This window comes from Narcine bancroftii, chromosome 6 (assembly GCF_036971445.1).
Source record: "Narcine bancroftii isolate sNarBan1 chromosome 6, sNarBan1.hap1, whole genome shotgun sequence".
Lineage (NCBI taxonomy): Eukaryota > Metazoa > Chordata > Chondrichthyes > Torpediniformes > Narcinidae > Narcine > Narcine bancroftii.
The window spans coordinates 86,342,044-86,366,624 of NC_091474.1; the positions used below are offsets into that span (position 1 = coordinate 86,342,044).

Sequence of the window (24,581 nt, forward strand, 5' to 3'; positions counted from 1 at the left end):
TACCAATTGTAGGGTTTTCTCTTCAATTCATAGTCTATCCTGACCCAAAATATTATTGCCACTGTTTCAATCTTGGAACTCCTAAATACCCTCATCAGAAGTCCTTCAGCTGTTCAAGAAAGCAATTCACCAGCTGCCTTTGGGATAGTTCATAAAAGAAATGCCCACATCCTAAATAAAAAATGAAAATCATAAATTGTCCACCTCCTGGTTACAAATAAATCAAACTATTCTTTGGGTAGAGTTTCTGGATTTAGTAGGACATGTTCCTGTAGGATGAATCCTTTATTTTCCATCCATCAAACAATCTGGATCCTCTATAGTTTAATACATTTTTTTGTTGCAAAGATTTTTGCCTCACAGTTTCAAGAAGATTCACAGCCTTCCAACAAGGAAGAACAAAGTTGTGCATGTGTTCCTGAAAATATATTGTTAAATTGTTCCAGCTCCTTTAGCAGGAGGCAAACAACCTCCATCAACTCCCACCTTGGTTTGTTCCAGACATTCAATTGGGACTCATTCCATACCAACTAAACGCATTTTCATTCTCTCAATAGCCCACAAATGTTAAATTATTCACATTTTATTATTTTACATCAGCAAACAGCACAGTTTGAACATTAAAACTGCAATAAATGCATATAGTTTGCACAAAGTAAGGCTAGACCACTAAGAAATAAAGCATATCTATTACTATTGGTAAAGTGCAGAACTGTGTTGCTTCACTTACTTATCCCAAAGCACGCTAAAGCCGAAAATGGGGTATGCATATCATTCATTTACTGACAATCCATCACTTCAAAGACACTCCAAATAAAACAGCCAAATGTTGCAAAGGTGCTTTTGCCTGGTAATTACTAAGGATTCAAGACAAAGTGTGCTGAGAACACTCAGTCGGTTTGGCAGCATATGTGGAGAGTGACATTTATCCTTTCAGTCAACAGCCTGATATTGGAATTATATATTTGTGAATAGGAACAGAATTAATGCCCAACCAGTGAGTATTTCAAACCATTCTTCATTTTGTTTCAGATTTCCAAATCCAATTGGGGCGGCACGGTTAGCGTAACGCTATTATGACACCAGCAACTCGGATTTGAATCTGGTGCTGTCTGTAAGGAGTTTGTACCTTCTCACTGTATCTGCACAAGTTTCCTACCACCTTTCAAAACGTTAAGTTAATTGGGATATTTGGGCAGCATGGGCTTGTGGGGTGGAAGGGCCTGTTACCATTCTGTATATCTAAATTTAAAATGTAAATGTAATATTTTGACTGAATTACAGATATAAGTTAAATAATTTGGTAGTTATCTTTTGCTGACTGCCTTGTTCTCATGGAGAGAGCAATGCAACCAAGACCTTGAGTTAGCATCAATCCCCTGAGCCTATTTTCTTCAAAGCTAGGTGATGAAGAATAAAGATTTACGGCTTACAAATCATAGTAGCTTTATGTGCCACAACTGATAAAAAAAAAACTCTTCAGTTTGGCAACACTAATAATCAAGGCACTTATCAGTTTTGTGTGAAACTGCAAATAAAAGTGGAGGCTTTCACTACTGAACTTTAATAAGTAATAATTCTCAGTGGTTGGTCAAAAACCATAGAATGAAGAAAGCTTTTAAATATTATTAACTTTTGAAAATAATTAACCTTTTAATTATCAGAAATTATAGCTTAACCCAGCTCAAATCATTGAACTCATCCCCAGTTCCAATTATTCTGCTTTCCATCACAACATACAGAAACCAAGGTCATCCATGTCCCATCTGATCCGATCTTCTCTATGTCCCAAATCAATTCTACCATTTCTTTCCATAACTACTCATATCCTCAAAATGAATCACAGTCTTCACTCATCATAATTGTTTTGCAACAAAAATAGAAAATACATCCAGTTTTACGGCACTTGTTTAAGAATCGCATGGCATATTTTGCCCTCTTATTTCCAACATCCCAAAGGTAAGAGTAACTTAATTGTTTTCTAATAAGATCTAGAGTTCATATTTGACCATAATAAAGTTTGTTACCTCTGATAAGTTCTTAAGTTAATATTTGCCCATTTCTGAAGCAGATTCAAGAACAAATTGTGTAATTTGTATTTCTCCCCTGTAATTTCTCAAAGCTCTTCATATCTTTCCCTTAATATGCTGGTGCTAACACTGAGGCATGGCACGAGGTTGATCAGCATAGCATGTGATCCGGTCAGGTTTCCTTCACTCCAAATGAACCATATCTGAAGATGGCGACAATGGTTATTTTGCCTGAGGTTAAATAATGGAGTGGATGAATATTGTACATATCCTTCAGAGCTAAGTGCTATAATACATTAGTTGAATGTATACTAAACTCGACTTGAAAAGGATGGTGCCAGGTCATCGACAACTCAGTAGTTCTTTATTTAAATGGAAAGTTAATTGGAAACAATTCTAAACTGACAATCAGCTGTGCCAGAGTTAGATCTGTTTCCTTCACTGCAGATAAAACATCTGTCTGAGAATGAAGGATCACATCAGTAGGTTTTGGCTTTTTCCTGTGATTCTTCTGATATTTATCTTTACCTTTCAAACTGTTATCACCATCACAGATGCTTCAGAACAGAATTAACATCTTATTCTATTGCTACAGTCTTCACTTATTAGTCTGACCGTTTATAACTTGTGTGAGGCATTACAACAAGGAATTTATCTAAATTCAGGAAGCCATCCAAAAATATTCAGACTTGAACTCTGCTTCATTCCTCGATCAATTTCTACTTATTCATTTTTGACATTTAATGTTTATTTGTGGCATACAGTAGAATTACAGAATGTGTTTGTGTTTCAAAGGTTTTTTCAAGAAGAAACCAATGTTACATTATAAGGGCAAATCCGCGAATTGCAAAGCAGGACGATGTACTTGCTTTTTGTGCTCCAAAGGAGGTGATATGGGAAGAATGATCTTACTTTTTTAAAATCAGATCGTTGATAGATTCTATTAAATAATTGCAATACAGAGAGACTTCAAATTGACATCATCTCACTCCAATACTTTTTTAGATGAAAAGTGGGTTCTTCCTACATGTAATGCCAAAAATAATTAAACATTAAATTCTTCACAACATTATATGGTTGCAAAGTCTTTATATAGGCTTGACTGTGAGTCAACAAATCATGAAGTTGAGTCCCAGTCAGTGACGACTACATAATGTGGACTGATGCAAGTGCAGTACTGAATCAGTTCTGCTCTACTAGACCACCTCATCTGCCCACCTGGATGAATGTGCAAGAGGGCATGGTGCCAATTTGAAAAAAAAGTACATGGAGAGAAATCCTGAGGACAGTGGGAAATAATCTACCCCTCCTCCAACACCTGGTCATTAACATAGTGCTACTTGTGCATAAAGGTTGGCTGCAATGTTTCCTGCATGGTGATATGCTTCAAAATTGTAAAAAAAAACTTTGGGATATCCTGAGGTCCATACAAGTGATATGTAAATTCAAGTCTTCCTTTCCTTTCAGGATAATAGTCCACTTTCTATTGGAAAATCTTCTTCTATCCACTAAGAATCAAAATTCACATCAACATGTTTTCATTCCTGGAGTGACCCAGGTCTCCATGTATGGGTATTACTCCCACCTCTCACAGCTGAGAACCTCGGTCTAGGGACAGGAATCGGTGACTTCTTTTGCACCTGGATTTCTTCTATAGGTGAGAATTGGAGCACCGAAGGTTCGAACATTACATCTGAACTTTCTCTCGGTGCCCTTCCATACTGAGGAGCCAGCCCATTGCTGTGAGATACTTTGGGTGATACTGGTGGTGGAGAATTGGGTGCAGACATCCACACGGGCTCAGCAAGTGTTGTGGCTGACCGCGGAGCAATGACTGTGGGAGTGATATTTGGCACTGGGGTTGAAAAGCGTTTAATCTCACAGGCTCTTGGTGTTTTCACGGGGATATGCTTGGTGGAGATAAAGGATTGTTGGCTGAGTGGCATTGTTGGAGCACTTCCTGACCTCAAGTTGGATTCATCAAAACTGAACATAGCTGGATTTAATTGATAAGGCTGGCGTCTCATGAAATCGATGGCTTTTATCCCTGCCTTTTGGCTCCCTCCTGGGATCCACTTCCTCTCCCTATTGGAGGCTGCTGCTGCTTGCGACTTGCTGGCTGCCAATGGGTAAGATGGGGTGTGAATGGGGTTATAACCGATGGGAGGTGGAGCCCGGATATTAGGAGAATATTTCCATGTAGCAGGAAGGGAAGGAGTGGGAGATGGCCCTCTTGGTTGCGAAGAGTGGGTCGGAACTGAATCGATAATAAACCTATCCATGCGACTTTGTCTCTTAGCAAAGAGTTCTGCCCCCTTTCCTTTCAGCTGCAGGGTTGCTGGTGTTTTGGTTCCATTTACCATATGATTGGAACCAATACCAATGAACTGAGTCTTTAAATAAGGCTTTGGGGCAACGGGAGGGGGGATATTTTGCCTGCATGCCTGAGGCTGCATAAAATTTGATGCTTCAGCACCAAGACTCAAAACGTCTTCTTCAGGGCCCGATTCAAATCCTGCTCCCATGTGATCTGGCTTTTTTTCATCCAAGTTTTGTACCAGGGAAAGAAGCTCAGGGTTTGGTGAGGTTTTTTTCTCTTCAGTTTTTGTAAACATTGGCTTCCTGGTGCTCCTGCGACGAGCATCCTGCAAGATACCAGTTTTAGAAGCTGGTACTGAAATTCTTTGCTCTCTTGTAGCCAAGCTCTCTGATGGCTGATTGGGTGTCCAAGTTATTGATGAAGTGCTTCCAATGGAAGGAATGTTTACTGCAGCACTGGAAAGGCCTTCACACTCTCTCTGTGGCAGCAACGTTGAAGAAATTCGAAAAGTAGCAGTGCTAGTGACTGGCGTCTTAGATGTTGAATATGGAGTTGCTGTGAGCAGGGATGTCATTGTTGAAGGTGGTGTTGACATTACTGCAGATGGCGGTGACATCACTGCAGCTGTTGGTGATGCCACAGTGCATCCTGGTGGCATTGATGTGCGCGGTGGTGACATCGCTGCAGTTGATGTCAGCATCACCACAGGTTTAGGTGAAGTCATCATGGGTGGAGGTGACATCACTGTATGTTCTGCTGTCAATGTTGTGCATGGCAGTGAATTGATTGTGGTTTGTGGTGGCATAACAGTAGGTGGAGGCGACATCGCTGTGTGAGATGGCGACGTCACCATGGGTGGCAGTGCCACCTCTACAGGCGGTGGTGACATCACAGCTGAAGGTGATGACATCATGGCTGGTGGTGGCGACATCACAGCAGATGGTGGTGAATAACTGTTTTCCATCCTCATTGTCGCCAAAGATTTCTTTGGCTCAGGTTGACTGACAACATTCACAGTTGCCCTGGATTCGATTGCTGGTGGTGAGAAGGGTGTTGTGAGTTTGTTTTGCCCAGTAGCTTGTTCCCAAGGTTTTAGTGGAGTTGCATTTGATCTACTCCTTTGATACAGCACTGGAGCAGAAACAGAGTGTAAAGAGCTTGTGTGGCTCTGTTGAAAACCTGGAGTGAATGGTCTTGCTGTCCAATTTGCCACTCCAGGCAGGCAAGGGGGACCTTGTACAACATGCTGCGAGTGGTGCCTTGGCAGACTAGTCTCTGTGTGCACCCTTGGTGATAAATTTGTTTCTGTATAATAGTTCAATGTATCCAAACCTGGAGTTCCAGCAGATCCCCTGGACCAGGTCTGGTCTCCGTTCATTGTGCTGTAACTCGTTGCTTCAGCCTCTGTCTTTGGCTTCATTTGCAGACTGCATTGCGTCTGAGTTGGAGGTTCCTGCATCATATACTCTGTGGCGCGTTGTCTCTGATGCTCAAATAACACCACACCCTTCCCTTTGGTTTCAGTTAAACCCTGGGGCTCAGACTTGGGCTTTTCGATATCCAAGTAAGAACTGTCCCAATCTGATCCCATTGACTGATTTGTCCAGCTCTTTGCATCAGAAAATGCTTCTTCGTCAAATTCAGACTCACTGGTAGGCAGCAACTCTCCGTCCTCGTCAATACTCTGCTTCTCCTCGTCCACACTTCCATAACTAACAAGGGTGTATTTCTTTGCCCTTTGACGCCGTTTCTTAAACATAAGAACCCCCTTCGAGTGAGGATTGGGTGCAGAAGTGAGGAGAGAAGCTATGGTTTTGCATTTTGTCCTGGCTTCTTTTGCTTGCTTCTCTTGCACACTTTCACTCCGATGTAGCTCTGCAAAGTTAGAACACAAAAGAATAATAAGCTTCTGATACAAGCGAGAATTAAACGTCTTTGATTTGGTTTAACGAAATAATCGTGCAGCACCAAAGGATGTTTTCAGAATTGAAACAGCAGAAAATCCCGGAGACATTCTTGAAATTATATTGCATCGGTTTTAATCAGAATTGGAGCGTAATATGGAAACCTTTTAACTAAGAAGTGATTAAACTGGGCAAATGTTTATTTTTAATATGCCTTCTGCAATCCAACTCTGCCATGCTGTACTGTATTTCATTCCAGGGCAGTGAAAGGAGCAGAGAGGATTGAAACAAGAGCCTGTCCTAGTGGAGAATTAACACTAGAGGGGAACAAAGGAGCAGTTTGAGAGATCATGAGGTATCTTTTGATTCTGACGCCTGACATTTAACTCTCAGAAGGTTGGTGTTCTCTCAGTCAGTCTGTCTGCAAAGACAAAGCACAAAAATCTGGACCGTTTGCCAAAGGATACTTCATTGTTGTCGTCTTTCAGATGATATGGTAAACATTCTCTCAGGTTGACTTAGAAAACAAAACCATATAGATCTTCAGATGCCCTGAGTAATATTTACTGCAGCACCCCCCCCCCCAATCAATATCACTAATAGACACTAAAAATCAAAAAGAAATTTTGATGGTGAAAACTCTAAAATGAAAACAGGAAATGTTGGAGATACTCAGCAGTTTAGGCAGCCATCTGTGAAAAGAGAAACAGAATTAATGTTTCATCTTCAAATGTCTACATGTTCTATTTCACTAACAGGGATTATCAGGTTATTAATATGTTGCTGGTGCATTTCTGTGCACAGAATGCAGCATAACTCAAATTAAAATGGGATTATATTTCATAAATTCATTGCAAAGTGCCACGGGTGTGCTAATGGCAAGAGAGCCATATCTTTGATGACTGAAATCATTTGAAGATGGGTTGATACGAGGAAGTGGGTGGGGGAACCTGTTGCTGTTGTCACTCACACTGACCATTCCTGAACCAGGAACTTGCAATAGCTGTCACACTACTCAATGGAGTTACTTCATTCTTCACATCCCTGTATTGAGCAACACAGGGATTAATTATTTAACTTACTGGCTTTTATACACAAAATATTACTTTTGACAACTTGTGCAATCTTTATCTCTGAACTATTGTTCAGAATTAACATCTTGAGCACAACCTCTGAGAATTGGAAGAGACCCCCTCCACACCCAGAGAAAACTCAATATATCTTTACCACGCTGAGGTCTGAGTCACAAAGACACACAGCAATTACTGAATATATAGGCACGTAATATCAAATTTTGAGGACTAAATGTTATGATAAAATTTAGGGGGTTGACTATTACACCCAAACTACCTTTGACCACAGTAAGTGCCTGGGTTCAAGGCATCGGAAGTTCCGATGGGAGATGGGCAGCCGGGATTGGTGGTGAGTCCATGTTTGGGGCGTCAGGAGCTTTGGTGGGCAGGCAGGGCCAGAGGCTAGGATCTGGTGGTAATTCTGCATTCAGAGCATTGGGAGGTCGGAGGGGTGGGCAACTGGGGTCTAGGTGAGAGTCCACCATTGGGAGCTTGGGTTGGTGGGTGGCCAGGACCTGGGCGAGAGTCTGTGGTCAGGCCATAGGGAGCTTGCTTAGGTGGACAGACTAATCACAGAGCACTTATGGCATAAGGTTTGCTTATGGTGAAATGTGAGTTTAGGGAGGCAGTTTGAAAACCACTGACTTAGATCTATGAATCCATTTTGATTATTTCCCCACATTCTCATCCAAGCCTCTACCACATAGGGAAATTTACAGGAACGATTTAATCTACCAACCTATATATTTTTGGGATGTGGGAGGAAGCTAGTGCACGGGAGGAAACTGGTGGTCAGAGAGGAATGTCCAAACTCCGCACAGAGTGACCCAAGATTGGGATTGAACCAGGAACTCTCCCAGCTGCACCACCCCACCTAAAGAAAGGCAGATGTGGCCATTCAATGACACAGCTCTATTAACTGATGTCAACAAAAGAGGTTAATTGGGATTGGCCCAAAAAAAAGGCTAATTATTCAGTTTCTCTAACTAATCGTGTGAAGAAAGTGCCCATGAAAATAGAAAAACACAAAAACTTCAGATGCTGGAATCTTGTGCAAATCATGAGCTGCTGGGGTAACTCAGCAGATCAGGCAGCATCCATAGGTAGAAATGGTCAGTCAACATTTTGGGTTAGGACCCTTCATCGAGTCTCATTAAAGGATCACAACCCACAGTGATTTGATTGTTGAATCATTTTTTTCCATCAGTATAAGTTTGCATAGTATTATATTGAACCTTCAATTTGGATAACTGTATCTTATTATCTTCTGTTGAATTTTCCTGAAATTTCTTCTCTAATACTGCAATTTATTTTTCTAAATTCTGACTTTTCGCCATATATTGCTTCTTCACTTTTGCTGTATAACTGATAATCTGACCCTGCAAATATGCTTTTAAAGTATCCCATAAAATAAACTTTCTCTGAACTGAACCTTCATTCGTTTCTAAAAAGAAACTAATTTGATCTCTTACAAATTTAATAAATTCACGTTTTTTTAACAACATTTCATTAAATCTCCAATGATTATCCAACCACCTCAGCAGCACTACATGAAATTAACAATAATGAACGATCAGACAAAATCTTACTCTTGTATTCAGCCTGTCCAATTCTACCCTGTAAATGTGCTGATACCAATGAATCACGACGAGCGGAATAAAATGAAAAATCTTTTTCAGTCTGATTCATCCGTCTCCATATTTCCACTAAGTTTAATTCTACCCATGGATGCTGCCTGACCCGCTGAGTTCTTCCAGCAGCTCGTTGTTTCCATTAATGTAAAAACCCTGCTCCTCTGTCCAAATCATGCACTAGAGCCCAGAGGAGAACAGAAGTACATCCACTGTTTGACTGCAAGCAACAAAGATGGCAGAATCAGGACACAAACTTAATCCTAATGAAGCATCTCGACCCAAAACATCAGCAATTCTCTTTTCTCCTTAGATGCTGCTGAGTTTCTGCGACTGTTTGGTTTTTGCTCCATATTCTTGCATCCATAGTCTTTTGTTCCTCCACCTTTTGACCTTGTCTGTACTTCCAATGGTAGGGGTCAGATATTGTGCTGGTTAATTGATATAAAATATAAAACCCCTGTATTGGGGATTAATCACCAGCTGGTGAAAGGATGGACACATCTACCTGTGAACCTGCAAAATTAGCACTTCTGCTTGTGTGATGGTGTTAGGTAGGTGTAGGAACTTAGCTGATGGAATGGTGACTACTGCAGGACTTTTATGAATGTCTTTTGTGTTCACCTTCCATCTGTATGAGTGGCTTGTGAATTTCCCCACAATATAAATCCTATTTGATTGCTATGTTAGAAAGAAACTTGTTGATTGGAACCTTCCACATTTCCCCAGTGATAACCCTGCAGTACATCAGTGGCAGAAAGTTGTAACTGCAACTGACCAAGTGGAGAAGAATTAGTAATAAATTCAAAAGGACAAGTTTTCTTTAACCTTAAAAGTAGGGACTGAATGCTTTCGGTGAAAATATCTAACCTTGACTATACCTAACCTTGACTTCCGGGGAAATGCGATGAAAGTTCAGCAAATATATTTTTAATTGTTCCCCAAATACAACCATCAGAGAGAAAAACAGCATTAATTACTCTTCCTAAATTGCCCCTGAGGAACTAATGGTGAGTGCTTTCTTCTTAAACCATTGAAATACATGTGATGAAGATACTTCCACAGCAGTTGTTGAGAGGAAGTTTCAGTGTTCCAATCCACCCAAGCTTCATGCTTGATAGAGTGGTGGAAATGGTGGAATACTCAGTTACCTGCTATCCTTTACTTTCCAGATTGTTCAGATTCTAGTTTGGAGGGTGCTTCCAAAGAACTTATTACCACTGTTGGAGGGTGTGAATCTTCACATAAATAAGATGGCTAAGTTTGTTGGAGGCCAATTATCCAAGCCCCAGGGCGTCAGTGCAGGAGTTCTTGAGGGCAGTGTCAAAGGCCCAGGCACCTTCAGCAGCTTTATCAATGATCATCCTTCCATCAGAAAGAGGCACGGGGATGGTTGTTGAATGTTTAATTCCATTTGTAGCTCCTCAGCAAACAAGCCCACGCCTCCTTGCCTGATAACATTGGCATCAGCCAATAAATGGCGGGTCACATTTGCAACACAAAAGTGCCAGGCAATAGTCATCTTCCAACAAGGAGCATTTAATCACCTCTTGATATTCAGTGACAATACTCTGTCAGAGTTCCTCATTCTGGCAGTCACCATTAGCCAGAAACTTAACTGGATCAGGCACATAAATATGGTGACTGCAAAAGCAGATCTGAAGCTAGGTATTATGCAGTGAATGATTCACTTCTCGATGCACACTATCTTTCTACCATTAACAAAATTCAAGTCAGATGAATGCAACTCCAGCAACATTCAGGAAGCTGAATAGCATTGAGGACATGGAAGCCTGGTTAAAACATCCCAAACTTCATCCTCTCACATTGGTGCACTGTAGTGTAGTTTATACTCTTTATAAAATCCGTTGCCGAGGTTACACCAATTGTCGAATTCATAACATCTTCGAGGGGAACACAATTACTTGAGGGTTCCCCTCCAAACTGCACAGCATCCTGACTTGGAATTATATTGCTGGTTGTTCATTGTTGGAGAGTTTAAATCCTTCACCCTAGAATATTTTGGGCTGGGCCACAATTGCAATAAAAGGAATATGAACAAAATTATAAATAAATGTTGACAGACTGGAATCCAACATTATTGATAATTAATCTTCTGAAGATGATTAAGGAAAAATTATATATCAAATTTATTGGAAAGCATACCCAAACACTTCTTGTAATTGATGTTTTTAAAAGTTACTGTTATCTTTCCATCTGACCTTGGATGAGATCATCTCAATTTATTCCATGAGAAAGGGTGACATAGCAGCTTCGATGAATTGTACATTATATCATTGTGTTAGGTGCTGACATATTTGGGATAGGCAGCTATATCTATTAGAAAAGTCTGTTTGAAATGCTGGAGCATCACGATGAAAAGGATTACAATCTCAATTTCTTTTGGCACTTGTTCATTTTATTACAACCAATCACGTGCGATGTGACATCTCCCTCTTCTCACACTAACTGAAAAATGACCCACAATATTGGAAATATCATTGTTCACTGTCAATAACATAGCCCAGATATTTGTTTTTGCATTCTCAGAGACAAGCCTGCATGAATGAAGTTTCATATTGTGAATATTTGCAGACATGATGTGGTTATTTGCAAAGCAAAGACTTTCAGCTCAATTGGTATTTTTGGAACTGTATTTCTATTATTTCTAACTGAGTAAAATGGACAAAAGCTAACAACCTTTTTTGAATAAATGTTTCTGAAGTAAAGAGTATTCAAAAATAAACTTAAATTCCACACCTTTGTGGTAAATAGTTAAAGCACATTGAATAAAATAATATTATGTTGAAATTATGGCCTTCCATCTTACATTGAACATTTGGCATGAAACTAATTAATTTGTAAACTTTTATGCACAGTACACAATTCATTTTAGGCCATTTGCAGTAAAATCAGCAAATAATTAAAAAATATATACAGTATACTCATTCAAATACCTGCATAAATATGATGCACCTTGGTATTCTTTTGTGGTCCTTGAGTTTGTGGATTCTGCATTTTGATAACCTTTGGACTATTAATCTGAGTTCTCACTTCTATAGAGAGACTACAATCTGTCACTGGTTGGAGTGCGACCAAGACTTAAGTCTGCCAAACTCTCTATTGCCTTGTACTCCTCTTGTCAGATCAGACAATGGGATGGTTAAGAACTCCTGTCAGTTTATTTTTACCCAGTTACATACCAGCTAGTTGTGTGATGGATTTTCGCATCTGACTGTTCTTACTTGACCTTCAAGAGATTTGTTTTTCAGATTAAAAAACTTTTTTATCAAAAGTTGTTAAAAGAATAAAATGTGACAGAGTCTTTGGCAGATATATTGTTGAAATATTTTGACTACCCTTTAACTTTGGGATAAGCAAGAAACAAACCATTGTTTCAAAAGTCAAGTAAACATGGTCAAAAGCTGAATTCACTTGAGATCTATAAATTGACTCGAATGGAAAAAAAAACATTAGCTACAAAAGTGCAGCACTAGCTAATATCAACATGCTAATTTCTAACTCCATATAGAATTTAAGGCATGTTTAATTTTAAATACTTGATGTTTAAGTGCGTCGTTGATCTCAGCAAGTCATGAACCTTTAGACAAAATATTATGTGTTACTCTCTTTGATAGCATTGCAATACACTAAAACAAATCTCCCCAAGCCTCAATCCCTGGAACTACCTTTTGATTTTCTGACAATCTAATCCCTAGTCTGAGCCTCATTGCCCTCCTCTGCATTTTTCAAAGTGGATGATTGGCAACAATTGCTAATTCTCTTCTAAAGTGTGCTGCCATGTAAATATAAATCTCATTGACAAGGTTTGGCATATTAAATCATTCTCACACCAATCTATATATACCTGAGTCCTTCACTTACACCAACCCACATTCCTCCCATCAAATCAGATTTTTTTTAAATTTCAAAAGCTTTAAAGGGTCAGGACATTTTAGTCAACTAAAAAAGAACATCCATGCCAAAGATCTTTCACATTTGGTATGTTTAAACAACTGTTTTAAAGTCTTGTCCCAACTGACAATGAGATCACTCAAACTATCACTTAACAGATAGCAACTGACGCACTTTTCAGAGTTGACTTCATATCCTCTAAACCTTTACTATCTCATGTTTCCCTAAATAGCAGCACATTGAAAAAGAATCAGGAGAGCCAGAGAACCAGACGACCTCAGGTTTCAAATTATTAAAGGAGGTCTCTGAAAATAACTCATACTTACTAGCTTGCTTGGCCTTCTCTCTATAGGTGGTAGTTAGCACCTCATCCACAGGATTGTTGACTGGGCCCACCATGGGCACCAGCTGTGTCTCCCTCAGGCTGGGCAAGGTGGCAGTTGGCAGCAGCTTCCGCTCAGGTGAGCCAACTTGGGGAGGTACCTCCTGAAATCCGCTGTCCGCTTCTGACGTGCCCAGGATGCCCTGTCGAAGGGCGCCGTCCTCACCACTGGACGGGGCAGACCAGGTGTTGGGATAGGCAGAGTTAAGGTGAGGGTTGGTGATGGGCTTGTGGTTGGGATAGGTGGAGTTGGACTGAGCGATGGAAGTGGGATTGCTGGGAGTGGGATGTGTGAGGCTGGGGGCGGCGGAGAACGAATGGGTGATACTGGGCTTGCAGTAAGTAGCCCTTTCCACCTTGGGCTGCCAGATGTTCATCTTGGCTTCCACCTTCCGAGGTTGAAACATCCTTGGGATCACCCCCGCCGGGGCGAGGCTTGAAGGGTCCAGTCGATTGGATGCTCTCGGTTCGGGTGACAGGGAGCTCAGAGGCGTTCGGCTGTCACTCCGCACTGGTTCCGGGGCACTATCGTACTCGCTCTGCTCCGACGCCTCTTCGGCTGATCCCCGCACCAGTGTCCTGGAACCGGGCCAGCGCTTCTTCTGCCTCCGCTGCCTCTCGCCTGCTGAGTGATCCGCGTCGCTATCGGTCTCACCGTAATAAGCCTCGCTGTCCGGCGGTGACGTGTAGCTCTCTGGATGACCCCGGACACCTCTGGTGCGGCTGGGCGCCTCCTGCCTCTCACTGGGGGGCTCCGGCATCTGCCGGGGGGCTTTTGAAGAGTCTTGGCTTCTTGCACAGGGGGCGGCGGCCAGGCTGGTCTCAGATTGAAAGCTGCCAGATGTAGGGCTGCACGAAATCCTAGAAGAGGATTCAAGTTACTGGGATCAGAAACACTGGAACAATTGACCAGAGATGGACCTGCACCCTTCTTGATTCCTGGTATCTCACAGGCTTGACTGGGATTAGTGGGCAACGACGCCCGTCATATGTTCAAACAGCAACTGCCAAAATCCCTCCCCATTCCCTTCAACATTTAGTCCGAGTACGTGACTCTCGGCGTGATGGACAGTTAGTGAATAGGGCCACTTGAAAGATCATCCAAACTGAGAAAAGCAGTTGATCATCTAAGCCCAACTCTGATCTGACCCGAGTCGCTTCTGACTGATTTCCATGATCCCTGATTTCCCTACATCTCTCGAATATGTCTGGGCCTTGAATATACTTCATGACTCATTCCCACCAATCTCTCCCCTAAGTCAGAGAGGTGGAACATTCCTCTGGAGACATGCTGTTCTTCAGTTATTTGACTGCTGGGAACTTGGCCAATGAGTGTGACATTCAACCATTAAGGCATCACAAAACCATTTCAGTTTCATCCCAGTACATAACCAGGATGACATACCTAAAGTAGTGAACCATGATCCATGGTAATATTTCAGGACTATAACATGGAGAGACTTTGGGATCTCCCCCCCCACCCCACCCCGGCACCAGATGGAATAACATCCTTGCATCCACTCTATTCTATTCCTTTATCATTAACAACCTTAATTGAGTTTACCAACTATCTAAAATTCAATGAATTATTAACTTTAATAAAAATTCCAAGTTTATGCAGTTTTCATTGTCACCATTTGGTACCTCTTGACCCAGATGTGTAGAGTCCCATCAGAAGAATCTATGATGTTCATGGCATCCGCATGAGAAATTCCACTGCAAGATCTTCCATTGATGGTCAACAGGATATCATTCTCACGCAGCCCACCTCTACAAGCTTTCCCTCGCTTCCGCACCTGGAATAACCCAATTAAAAGGCCCTGTGATTTAAGACCCAAGCTCCTGGAAGTGTGCTAAATGTATTATTCTATTCAATTTTTATCTCCTTCACATTAAAATGAATGAATCATAATTTTGTGCAACAAAATATTGCCAAAGTTCTGCTGAGAAAAATTGACTCACAATCTGCTCATTCACCCTAGTGTGATCTTTGTTTAGTTGGGTTGTTACTTTTAGAACAATAAATCAGCCATATCAGAGGAAAAGATTGAGAAATTTCCAGTAGGAGTTGCATCCAGTGTCGAGAGCATTTCAACAACTGAATTTAGCCATAAAACTCACCAAACCCCTTCATCGCAGGGGTGGCCATCCTTTTAATTGAGATATACAGCACGGTAACAGGCCATTTCGGCCCACAAGACCTTGCCACCCAATTAACTGACACCCATGGTTTGTACTCATGGGTTGATGTGGCCTGTTACCGTGCTGTATGTCTAAACTAAAAATTAAAAGGTTGGTCACCCCTGATGCATTCTAGAGGGAAAAATTCATTATCATAATATATTGTTGCTAATTAAACTCATTCAGGATGCTCTTGGAAATATTTGTAGATGCAAAAAGTATAAATAGCAAACTTTTCAAACATATTAATATATACAAAAATAATTTATTCCAATGTGACCAATATTCTGGACATCAATGTAACTAATAAATGTCTGTTTATTTCAGAAAGTTAATTTTGATTATTCAGAAAAGTGTCACAGGTTATAAGTGTGATTGCAATTATCCGTGTTGTAAATATCAATTTTCTGCAGTATTAATAAAGCTACATCTTAAATGTACCATGCTTTTAAAAAATATTTATAAATTACATTGGAAACCACGAAGTAATTATGTAGTCCATTTCTAATCTTTGCATGGAGCAATTTAATTTTTTTTAAATTTAGACATCATTATGAGCTCATGCTGCCCAATTACATCTAAAAATGACCAACAACCCTGGTACATTTTGAATGGTGGGAGTAAACTGTAGCACCCAGAAGAAACCAACACAGACACAGGGAGAATGTACAAACTCCTTACAGACATCGCTAACCGTTAGACGTGGACAACTTGAACTGAAGGCTTGTCTGTTATCCATGACTCTATGATCTATTATTGATTACGAGAGCAGTACAATTCTCCTATATGTATAGCACCAGGGAAAACTAGTCATGGTCCAGATCCTGATTGTAATTCCATGGCATTAGTTATTGGGTGAAGATTACACAGAGATTGGCTGCAATGCCTTTTCTGAATACTCTGCCCTAGCTCAGAAAGTGAGTGAAATATTAAAAAATGACAGTTGTTTGTGACATCAAGAAAATAGCTCCAGGAAAGGATTGAAATAAGCCCTGAGCTATTTTTTCAGAGAATGATTTAAACCTGGAGTGCACTGTCAGAGGAGGTGGTGGAATCAGATACAATAACTGTATCAACAAAGTATTCTGACAGGGACAAGGACCTAATGCAAGTACGTGGGATTAGTGTGGATGGGCAAAATAATTGGCAAAGACCTGCAGGACTTATGGACTCATTTCTATGATGTGTAACTCTTAGAGATTTGAACAATCCATCAAAGTGACTGGTAATTAGCATGTATCTTAAATGTTACGGTACAGTTTAACATTTCTAATGCAAAGTTCTGGAGATAATAGAAATATGAAATACAACAGAAAATATTGTAAATAACTAGCAAGTCATTGTGTGGTATAGCATTGCAAAGCATTAGACTGGAGATCAATGCAGAGGATCATTAAAATAGCCGAGACAATCACTAGGGTCTCTCTTTCCTCTATTGACAATATTTACCAAGAGCATTGCTTAAATAGGGCTCAAAGAATTATTGACGATCCCTACCATCCATCACACAGAATCTTTGACCTCTTGCCATCAAGTTGCAGGAAGAGGAGGATCAAAATTAGGACAGTCAGGCTGGAAAAGAGCTTCTTTCCATAGCCTGTGAGATTGATGAACAGTACCCTGTAATCTTGAGTCTTTTATTAGTGAAGCTGAGTTAATTATTCCAGAATATTTATACATATAAAAGTTATATTTTGTTGCATGTGTCTATTATGTTTATTCCTTGAAGAAGGGCTCAGTCCCAAAATGTCGGTAATATATCTTTGTCTCCTTTGGACGCTGAAAGACTGGCTGAGTATGTTTTTACTATAATCACTGCATGTGCAGTCTTTAGTGTTACACTCGTGTAATTATTATATTCTGTGTGAGAAATGTATTATGTGTGTATGTAAGTGTACCTTGGCCTGAAGGAACACTATTTCGTTTGCTTGTATATGTACAGTCAGATGATAATAATCCTGAACTTGAAGTCAGACAGTCTCTATGGTGAGAGAAACAGATTTAATTTTTTTAGTTCAATTACAGTTAAATTAATTGTTGCCTATTTCTCTTGCCTTAAATGCTATTTGACATGTTGAAAAATATTCAGCATAGAATTCCAAACAATACCGACAAAGAGCACTGGCTTTAGTTAAGAATTATGAAAATAAGTGATGGTAAATACTTGATAGCACAATCCTTTTTCTTTCATAAACTCTCGTGATCCTTTGAACCTAAAGCTGATCCCAGTTGAGAGTAGTTGCAAAGTAAGAGGAACTCAGCAGGTCTTTCAATGTCCATAGAAGGTAAAGATATATTACCGATGTTTTGGACATGAGCCCTTCCTCAAGGTATGAGCAAAAAGCAGACAGGAGCCTATATGCAAAAGGCTGGTGAAAGGGAAGAATGGGAGGGGAGGAGAACAGACCAACAGACAAAAAGTGTTAATTGGATATGATAAGAGGACAGGAAAGATGAGAATTGATTTTGGCTCAGTGAAAGGAGACAGAGGGGAAAAGGGAAGAGAGTGAGAGAGAGAGAGAGATGGCGAGAGAGACAAGCAGACAGACAGATCTAGAGGAAAGATGAGTAGGGGCTAACAGAAACCAGTAAAGTCAATGCCATCCAGTTGAAGGGTGCCCAGATGGAAGATGAAGTGTTCTTCCAATTTGCAGGTGGTCTCAATCTGGCAGTGCATGAGACCATGGACAGATATGTCGGTAAGGGAATGGGGTGGGCAATTAAAATGAGTTGCCTCTGGGAGATCCATGATGCAGACAGAACTGAGGTGCCCAATGAGGTAGTTCAGGGTTAAGAGTTTCTCAGGCTGTCACAGGTATCAGGGAAGGTCCAGAAAAGATGTACATTTAGTTTTCAAGATGAAGGACTACTGTGACAATGATCGACAAGATAGGTTGTTTTCCTTGAAGGAAACTGAGGGGAAAATTTATTGAAGTAGTCAAAATGATGAGAAGTTTGGACAGAGTGGATCGTGGGAGATGTTAATGGAGTAGTTGAGAACCAGAGATCACAAGCATAAAAAAGAGGGAGTTATCAGTAACAAGAAGAAACATTTTTTTTAAAGCAGCACATGATTTGCAGAGAGAATGTATCTCTCTGTATACGTGGTGGGAAGAATGATCTCTTGTGAGCTGCAAAAGGGAAGTGAATGAATATAAGGTAGAGAAAAATTTGCAAGATCATAGAGAAGGGTCTGGGTGGAATTAAAGTTTTGCTACAGCTGAAATGGACTGGATGACATTATTCTGTACTGTAACAGATCTATAATTATATCTTTTGTACACGAGGGAATGAAATAAGTTAATCCATCCTACCCTCTTGAATTAAGTGCTACTACATTTTGGAATGTACAATGCTTGCGTGAAAGACAAAGCACGTTTCTTCAGCCTAATTAGCCCAGTAGAGAAACAAGAAAATAAGATTCACAGGCAATATGAAAGAATTTGAACTGGACCTAAGCAAAGAATACCAGCATCTTTCACAGCTTCACATTGTCTCAAAGTGATCTACTACCATAAGCACACTCTATAACTTTAGTACTTCAGTAACACAGGAAATGTAGCGGCGAATTTGTGCACAGTGAATTCCCACAGACAATGATGTGATAGTCAGAAGGTGGTTTTTGATGAATTTAATGGGGAAGCAACATTAGACCAAACGCTATACAGTACTAGATCCCACCACTTGGGGGAACCTTTATGAGAAGAGGTGCAATTTAAAAAAGACCATTTGAATGAAGCAGGAAATTCACTGACTATGCAGGCAAGTTGCAGTTATCAAAGATGGATCAACATTATCGAGAAAGTTAGGAAGAAGTCAGTGTCATTAGAATTAACAGAGTGGACATTTCCTGATAGATAAGAAGAAAGGTCAGTGATTGCAATGACTGTGATCTAGCAGGGAATTGCCAATTGGTTCAAAATGATAACTCTCTGACCAATGAAAATGGTGCAAATAAATAGCTTGTCCATACTAAATAAAACCTGGCAAAAAAAACTGCCAATTTTTTAAGTGAGCTGACTTAATAGGCCAAGTGGTGTTGACTTGTTCTTTTACAATCACATTGTTTGAAATAATTGTCATTTAGTTATCAAACAATGTGACTCCCTGACAACATTTTCATCATAATCAGACTTTATCAAATAATGAAAGTGCAGATCAGCTGTCATTGCATTTCTCTCAATAGACTGTTTCATGTTTCAGAATCAAGGCTAAATGAACAATAATGTCAAAATGAAATCTAAAATATCTGACAGGTTATGACATCTCTAAGCAGTTTTGTTAGCTCAACAAACAGAATGATCAATGCTGTTAAATGTGCAAATGTCTGTCTTTGTGATCCTGCGTTACTGCTTTGCCGAGTCGAAAGCTGAAGGCAAATCCCAAATTACTCATTGCCTGAAAATAGCGTGCAACTCTATGACAGGTGTCATTGCAGGCAGTCCATACATTGCAGGCACTATGCTTGGCTGTCATTTTGCATGTATTATTTCCCCACACACAGTTTATTTAGGGCACTAACTTATGTGGAATGTGTGTCTGCTATTCCCCAGTAAGCTTCAAGATATAGTTAATTCTCACTCACAGCACACAAACCATGTGTTCTCCTATTTTCACTGGTTGACTTCATTTTGTAACATCCCTTTTTTTCACACTGTTATTTGCTAATCTCTTTCTTTCCTCTCTTCCTTACTTTGGGAGTCAAGGACATGAGATCATCTTTTGCTGTAATTATTGATTACAACTTAATTCATTCAGCCTTCTTATCTGGAAATAAGAGAAACACTATGGGTGCTGCGTGAACTGCTGCATTTCTCCATATCTTTAGTGGACTGCATACTGCACTCCTCTCTGGAAATGTTGCTCTTCAGAGCTGAGGGATCCTTGGATTATGTGGCACTATAACTTCCTGTGCTGTTTATACTCAGTATTGAAGCTGTGCTGGCTGAAATACTGTTCGAAACTTGGAATTAGCACTTTGTCAAAGGAGAGAAAATAATTTTTGCAAGTAAAAGACAGCAACTTTGTTGATAAGTTTAATTTGAATTTAACTTAAGGATATACAATTGTTGGGCAGCAATTTAGTTCAATTAAAATTCAGTAAATTAATTGTTGCCTATTTCTCTTGCCTTAAGTGCTATTTGACATGTTGAAAAATATTCAGCATAGAATTCCAAACAATACCGACAAAGAGCACTGGCTTTAGTTAAGAATTATGAAAATAAGTGATGGTAAATACTTGATAGCACAATCCTTTTTCTTTCATAAACTCTCATGATCCTTTGAACCTAAAGCTGATCCCAGTTGAGAGTAGTTGCAAAGTAAGAGGAACTCAGCAGGTCTCTCAATGTCCATAGAAGGTAAAGATATATTACCGATATTTTGGACATGAGCCCTTCCTCAAGGTATGAGCAAAAAGCAGACAGGAGCCTATATGCAAAAGGCTGGTGAAAGGGAAGAATGGGAGGGGAGGAGAACAGACCAACAGACAAAAAGTGTTAATTGGATATGATAAGAGGACAGGAAAGATGAGAATTGATTTTGGCTCAGTGAAAGGAGACAGAAGGGAAAAGGGAAGAGAGTGAGAGAGAGAGAGAGAGAGAGAGAGAGAGAGAGACAGGCAGACAGACAGATCTAGAGGAAAGATGAGTAGGGGCTAACAGAAACCAGTAGTTGAGTTCCTAAAAGCTGTAAAGCCAAAGAACAGAAAGAATAAATATTATCTTCAATTTACTTGATTAAAGCTAAAGCAGTGAGGTTATCAAGTTTTCCAATGGAAATCAAAGAAAACTATAGATAATGGAATCTGAATTCTCCACTCTTACAATCTGACTCTAGTCTCAGCTGCTGATATAGAATTTGAAGTGCTCTCTTCTTTTGGTCCATCCCACCTCAACTGCCAAGGACGACAGGCTCAAGGGAACCAGGTTCTTAAATTTGATATATTTCATCATTGTCTTCAGAAATCATTGCCAATCATCATAATATGGGATATCAATGAAACATGATGCCAGATTTTCAACAACTAATGCCTGTCTTGCCAGCCACCCATACATCCTGTAAATTGAACAAAAACACCTCATTAATTCCATGATTCACTAATGTCCTTCCGAAATTACACAGAAACATGCTGTCAGCTGACATCTCATGCTGCGATGCCAATGCACAAATAAATTAATATCTAAATTAGTATGCAGATACACATCAAGTTAATGCAATAAAAATTGACCCCAGAATATCATGGTGCACGTTTCCAGGCAACGATCAATTCTTTGTGGCTTATCATCTCGATGTTTCTTGGAATCTAGTGTCATTTGAAACAAAGTCAGAAATAAGCCCTATGATTTTATGTTCTAAGTGCTGGGGGTTTGGTGGTTGGGGGGGGAGATAATAACTAAATAATGATTTTAACTTGTGTGTTATGAGATAAATGCTAATCAGAGCATCAAGGAGAGCCCCTTATGGGTCAAAAGGGCCTGTTACCGTGCTGTATGTCTAAATTTATAGAAAAAGTATAGATAGGTAAATAAATAAATAAATAGATTGATGCTTAAATAAATGCATTAAAAAATACATAGATAGATAGATAGACAGATAGGTGTAGCTATTTCATTTCTGGAAGTGGGTGTCCCCCATTCAGTTTCAGTCAGACCATGTTTAACCTGCCTACCCCTCACCCAAGGCACATTTCTCAGCCTGACCATCAAAGAGCTTGGAAATCTGGAAACTCATGCTACTGCCATTTATACCAACACCAGTGGACTCCATGCTGGTGTTGGTATAAACTGGCATTAGTGTTGTCCGTTTACACCAGCCCCAGCAACGGAAACCAGACCTCTATCAAGATCCATGGCGAAGTCCCGTCACTGATGCCCCACTGTCCTAAAAGGCAACATTTCCAAGATTAGGCACTCCACTGCCGACCAATACAGTTCATTGTTAGTTTAACCAAAATTATTCTCCAGAGCATTTCCTTCATATCCCAGGTCAGCTCCAACTCCCCAAATTATAATTGCACATCACTTAAAAAAATAGGGAAAAGATAATGCGAGTAAATAAAATTTTTAAAAGCCTATTTGTCTATCTATTTATCTATGTATTTTTCTATGCATTTATTTACATACCAATCTATATTTATTAACCTATCTATACTTTTTTTTTTACACATTTCTAGATAGAGCACAGTAACAGGCCCTTTCAGCCCACGAGCCCATGCCACCCAATTACATCCAATTAACCTACAACCCCCAGTACATTTTGAAGGGTGAGAGGAAACCAGAGCTCCCAGGGAAACCCCACACAGACATGGGGAGAATGTACAAACTCCTTACAGGGGATTCAAACCCCAGTCCAAATCCTAATCCTATCTTAACCATACTGCCCTATCTGTCGGTCTATTTATTTATTTGTCTGTTGATTTCTTTTGTGTGTGAGTGAGCTTTTAGATTTTTATAAAAATGGACAATATTAAAATTATTCAATTATTCAATATTTCAGATTTTTACAGTTTTAGGTATTTCACATATTTCCAATATTTTTTGAGAGCTAAAGATAAATAAATGGTAAGAGAGTAACTTTTAGAGAAGAAAACTGGAAAACTAGTAGTGGGAAGTAGACAAATAACAGAGATTCTAAAGAATTATTCTGGTTAAAAGTTCAAAATTAAACATTCAGATTTATTGTCAGAGTACATACATGACATCTCATACAACCCTGAGATTCTTTTTCCTGTGGGCTAGGCAGAATTTCAACTTATCGGAAGTAAGAAAAGTATACAAAAGAGAGAAATATAAACAAAGAAAAAAATGTAAACAAACTGTGCAATACAGAAAATATATATATTTAAAAATAAATAACGTGCAAAGTAAGAGTCCTTAAATGAGTCTCTGATTGAGTTTGTGTTTAGTAGTCTGATGGTGGAGTGGTAGCAGCTGTTCTTGAACCCGGTGGTATGAGTCTTGTGGCACCTATACCATATCCTGGCTGGTGTTCATCCTTGATGATTGCTGCTGTTCTCTGACGACAGCATTCCATGTAGATTTTCTCGATGATGGGGAGAGTTTTGCTTGTGATGTACTGAGCTGTGCCTACTCCCTTTTGATCAAACTTCTTTGTAAAAAAAAAACTAAACACATCTCAATAGAGGCAGTATGCTAGTATGGTTAGTGCACCCACTGCTTCACAGTGCTAGAGACCTGCTGTCTGTGTGGAGTTTGCACATTCTCTCTGTAGCTGTATGGATTGACCCCAGGTGCTCTGTTTTCCTGTGGGTTACTTGATTAATTAGCCATTTTAAATTGCCCCTTTCGTGCAGGTGAGAGGGCAAATCTGCAGGAAATTGATGGGACTGAAGGATGAAAAATTAGGATTAATGTTCAATTAATCTCAAATGAGTACAAATAGGTGGCCGATGGTCAGGGTGTACATGGTGGGCTGAAAGGCCTATTTTTGTGCTGCATCTCCCCATGAGTCCAGTAATTAATGATCAAGGAGTGTAAGGCAGCAACAAATTTAAAACAATCAGAATTAGGATTTATTGTCATGAAGTTCAGGGGTTTGCAGCACCATCAGAGTGAAAACATTCAGATTATAAACATCTTACAACGTTACTGTAAAAAATAAAAATTATCGTGTACGAAAAGTAAGGCAGTGTCTTTGGTTCATCGATGGCATCAGGGAAGAAGCTGTCCTTGTGCCACTGAGTGCTCACGTTTAGGTTGCTGTATCTTTTTCCCAATGGTGGCAGATTGAAGAGGGCATGGCCTGGGTGGTGGGGGTCTTTGAGGATAGAGACTGCTTTTTTAAGACATTGCCTCATGTAGATGTCCTCGATGGAGTGAAGTCTAGTGCCTGTGACATTGCAGGCTGAGTTAACAACCCTCTGGAGTTTATCTTGTCCTGAAAGTTAGTGCATCCATACTAGACAGTGATGCAACCAGCCAGAATGCTCTCCATGGCACACCTGTAGAAGTTTATGAAAGTCTTTGTTGACGTACTGAATCTCTTCAGACATCTCACACAGTATAGCCACTGGCGAGCCTTCTTTGTGATTGCATCAACATGGAGGGTCCAGGACAGATCCTCAGTGATTTTGACATCCAGGAATTTGAAATTCTTGACTCTCTTCACAACTGAGCCCTTGATG

General features: G+C 39.9%; 1 protein-coding gene across 1 annotated transcript in view; it reads right to left on the reverse strand.

Moving 5' to 3' along the window:
* Nucleotides 1-567: 567 nt before the first annotated feature.
* synpo2lb (synaptopodin 2-like b) overlaps nucleotides 568-24,581 on the reverse strand; it is a 36,805-nt gene continuing 12,791 nt past the window's right edge. The window contains exons 2-4 of the mRNA XM_069885620.1: nucleotides 14,900-15,051; nucleotides 13,200-14,116; nucleotides 568-6,225 (exon numbers count right to left, since the gene is read on the reverse strand). Of these exons, the coding sequence (XP_069741721.1) occupies nucleotides 3,569-6,225; nucleotides 13,200-14,116; nucleotides 14,900-15,051 (3,726 nt within the window). The 3' untranslated portion in view covers nucleotides 568-3,568. The remainder of the gene's footprint in view (nucleotides 6,226-13,199; nucleotides 14,117-14,899; nucleotides 15,052-24,581) is intronic.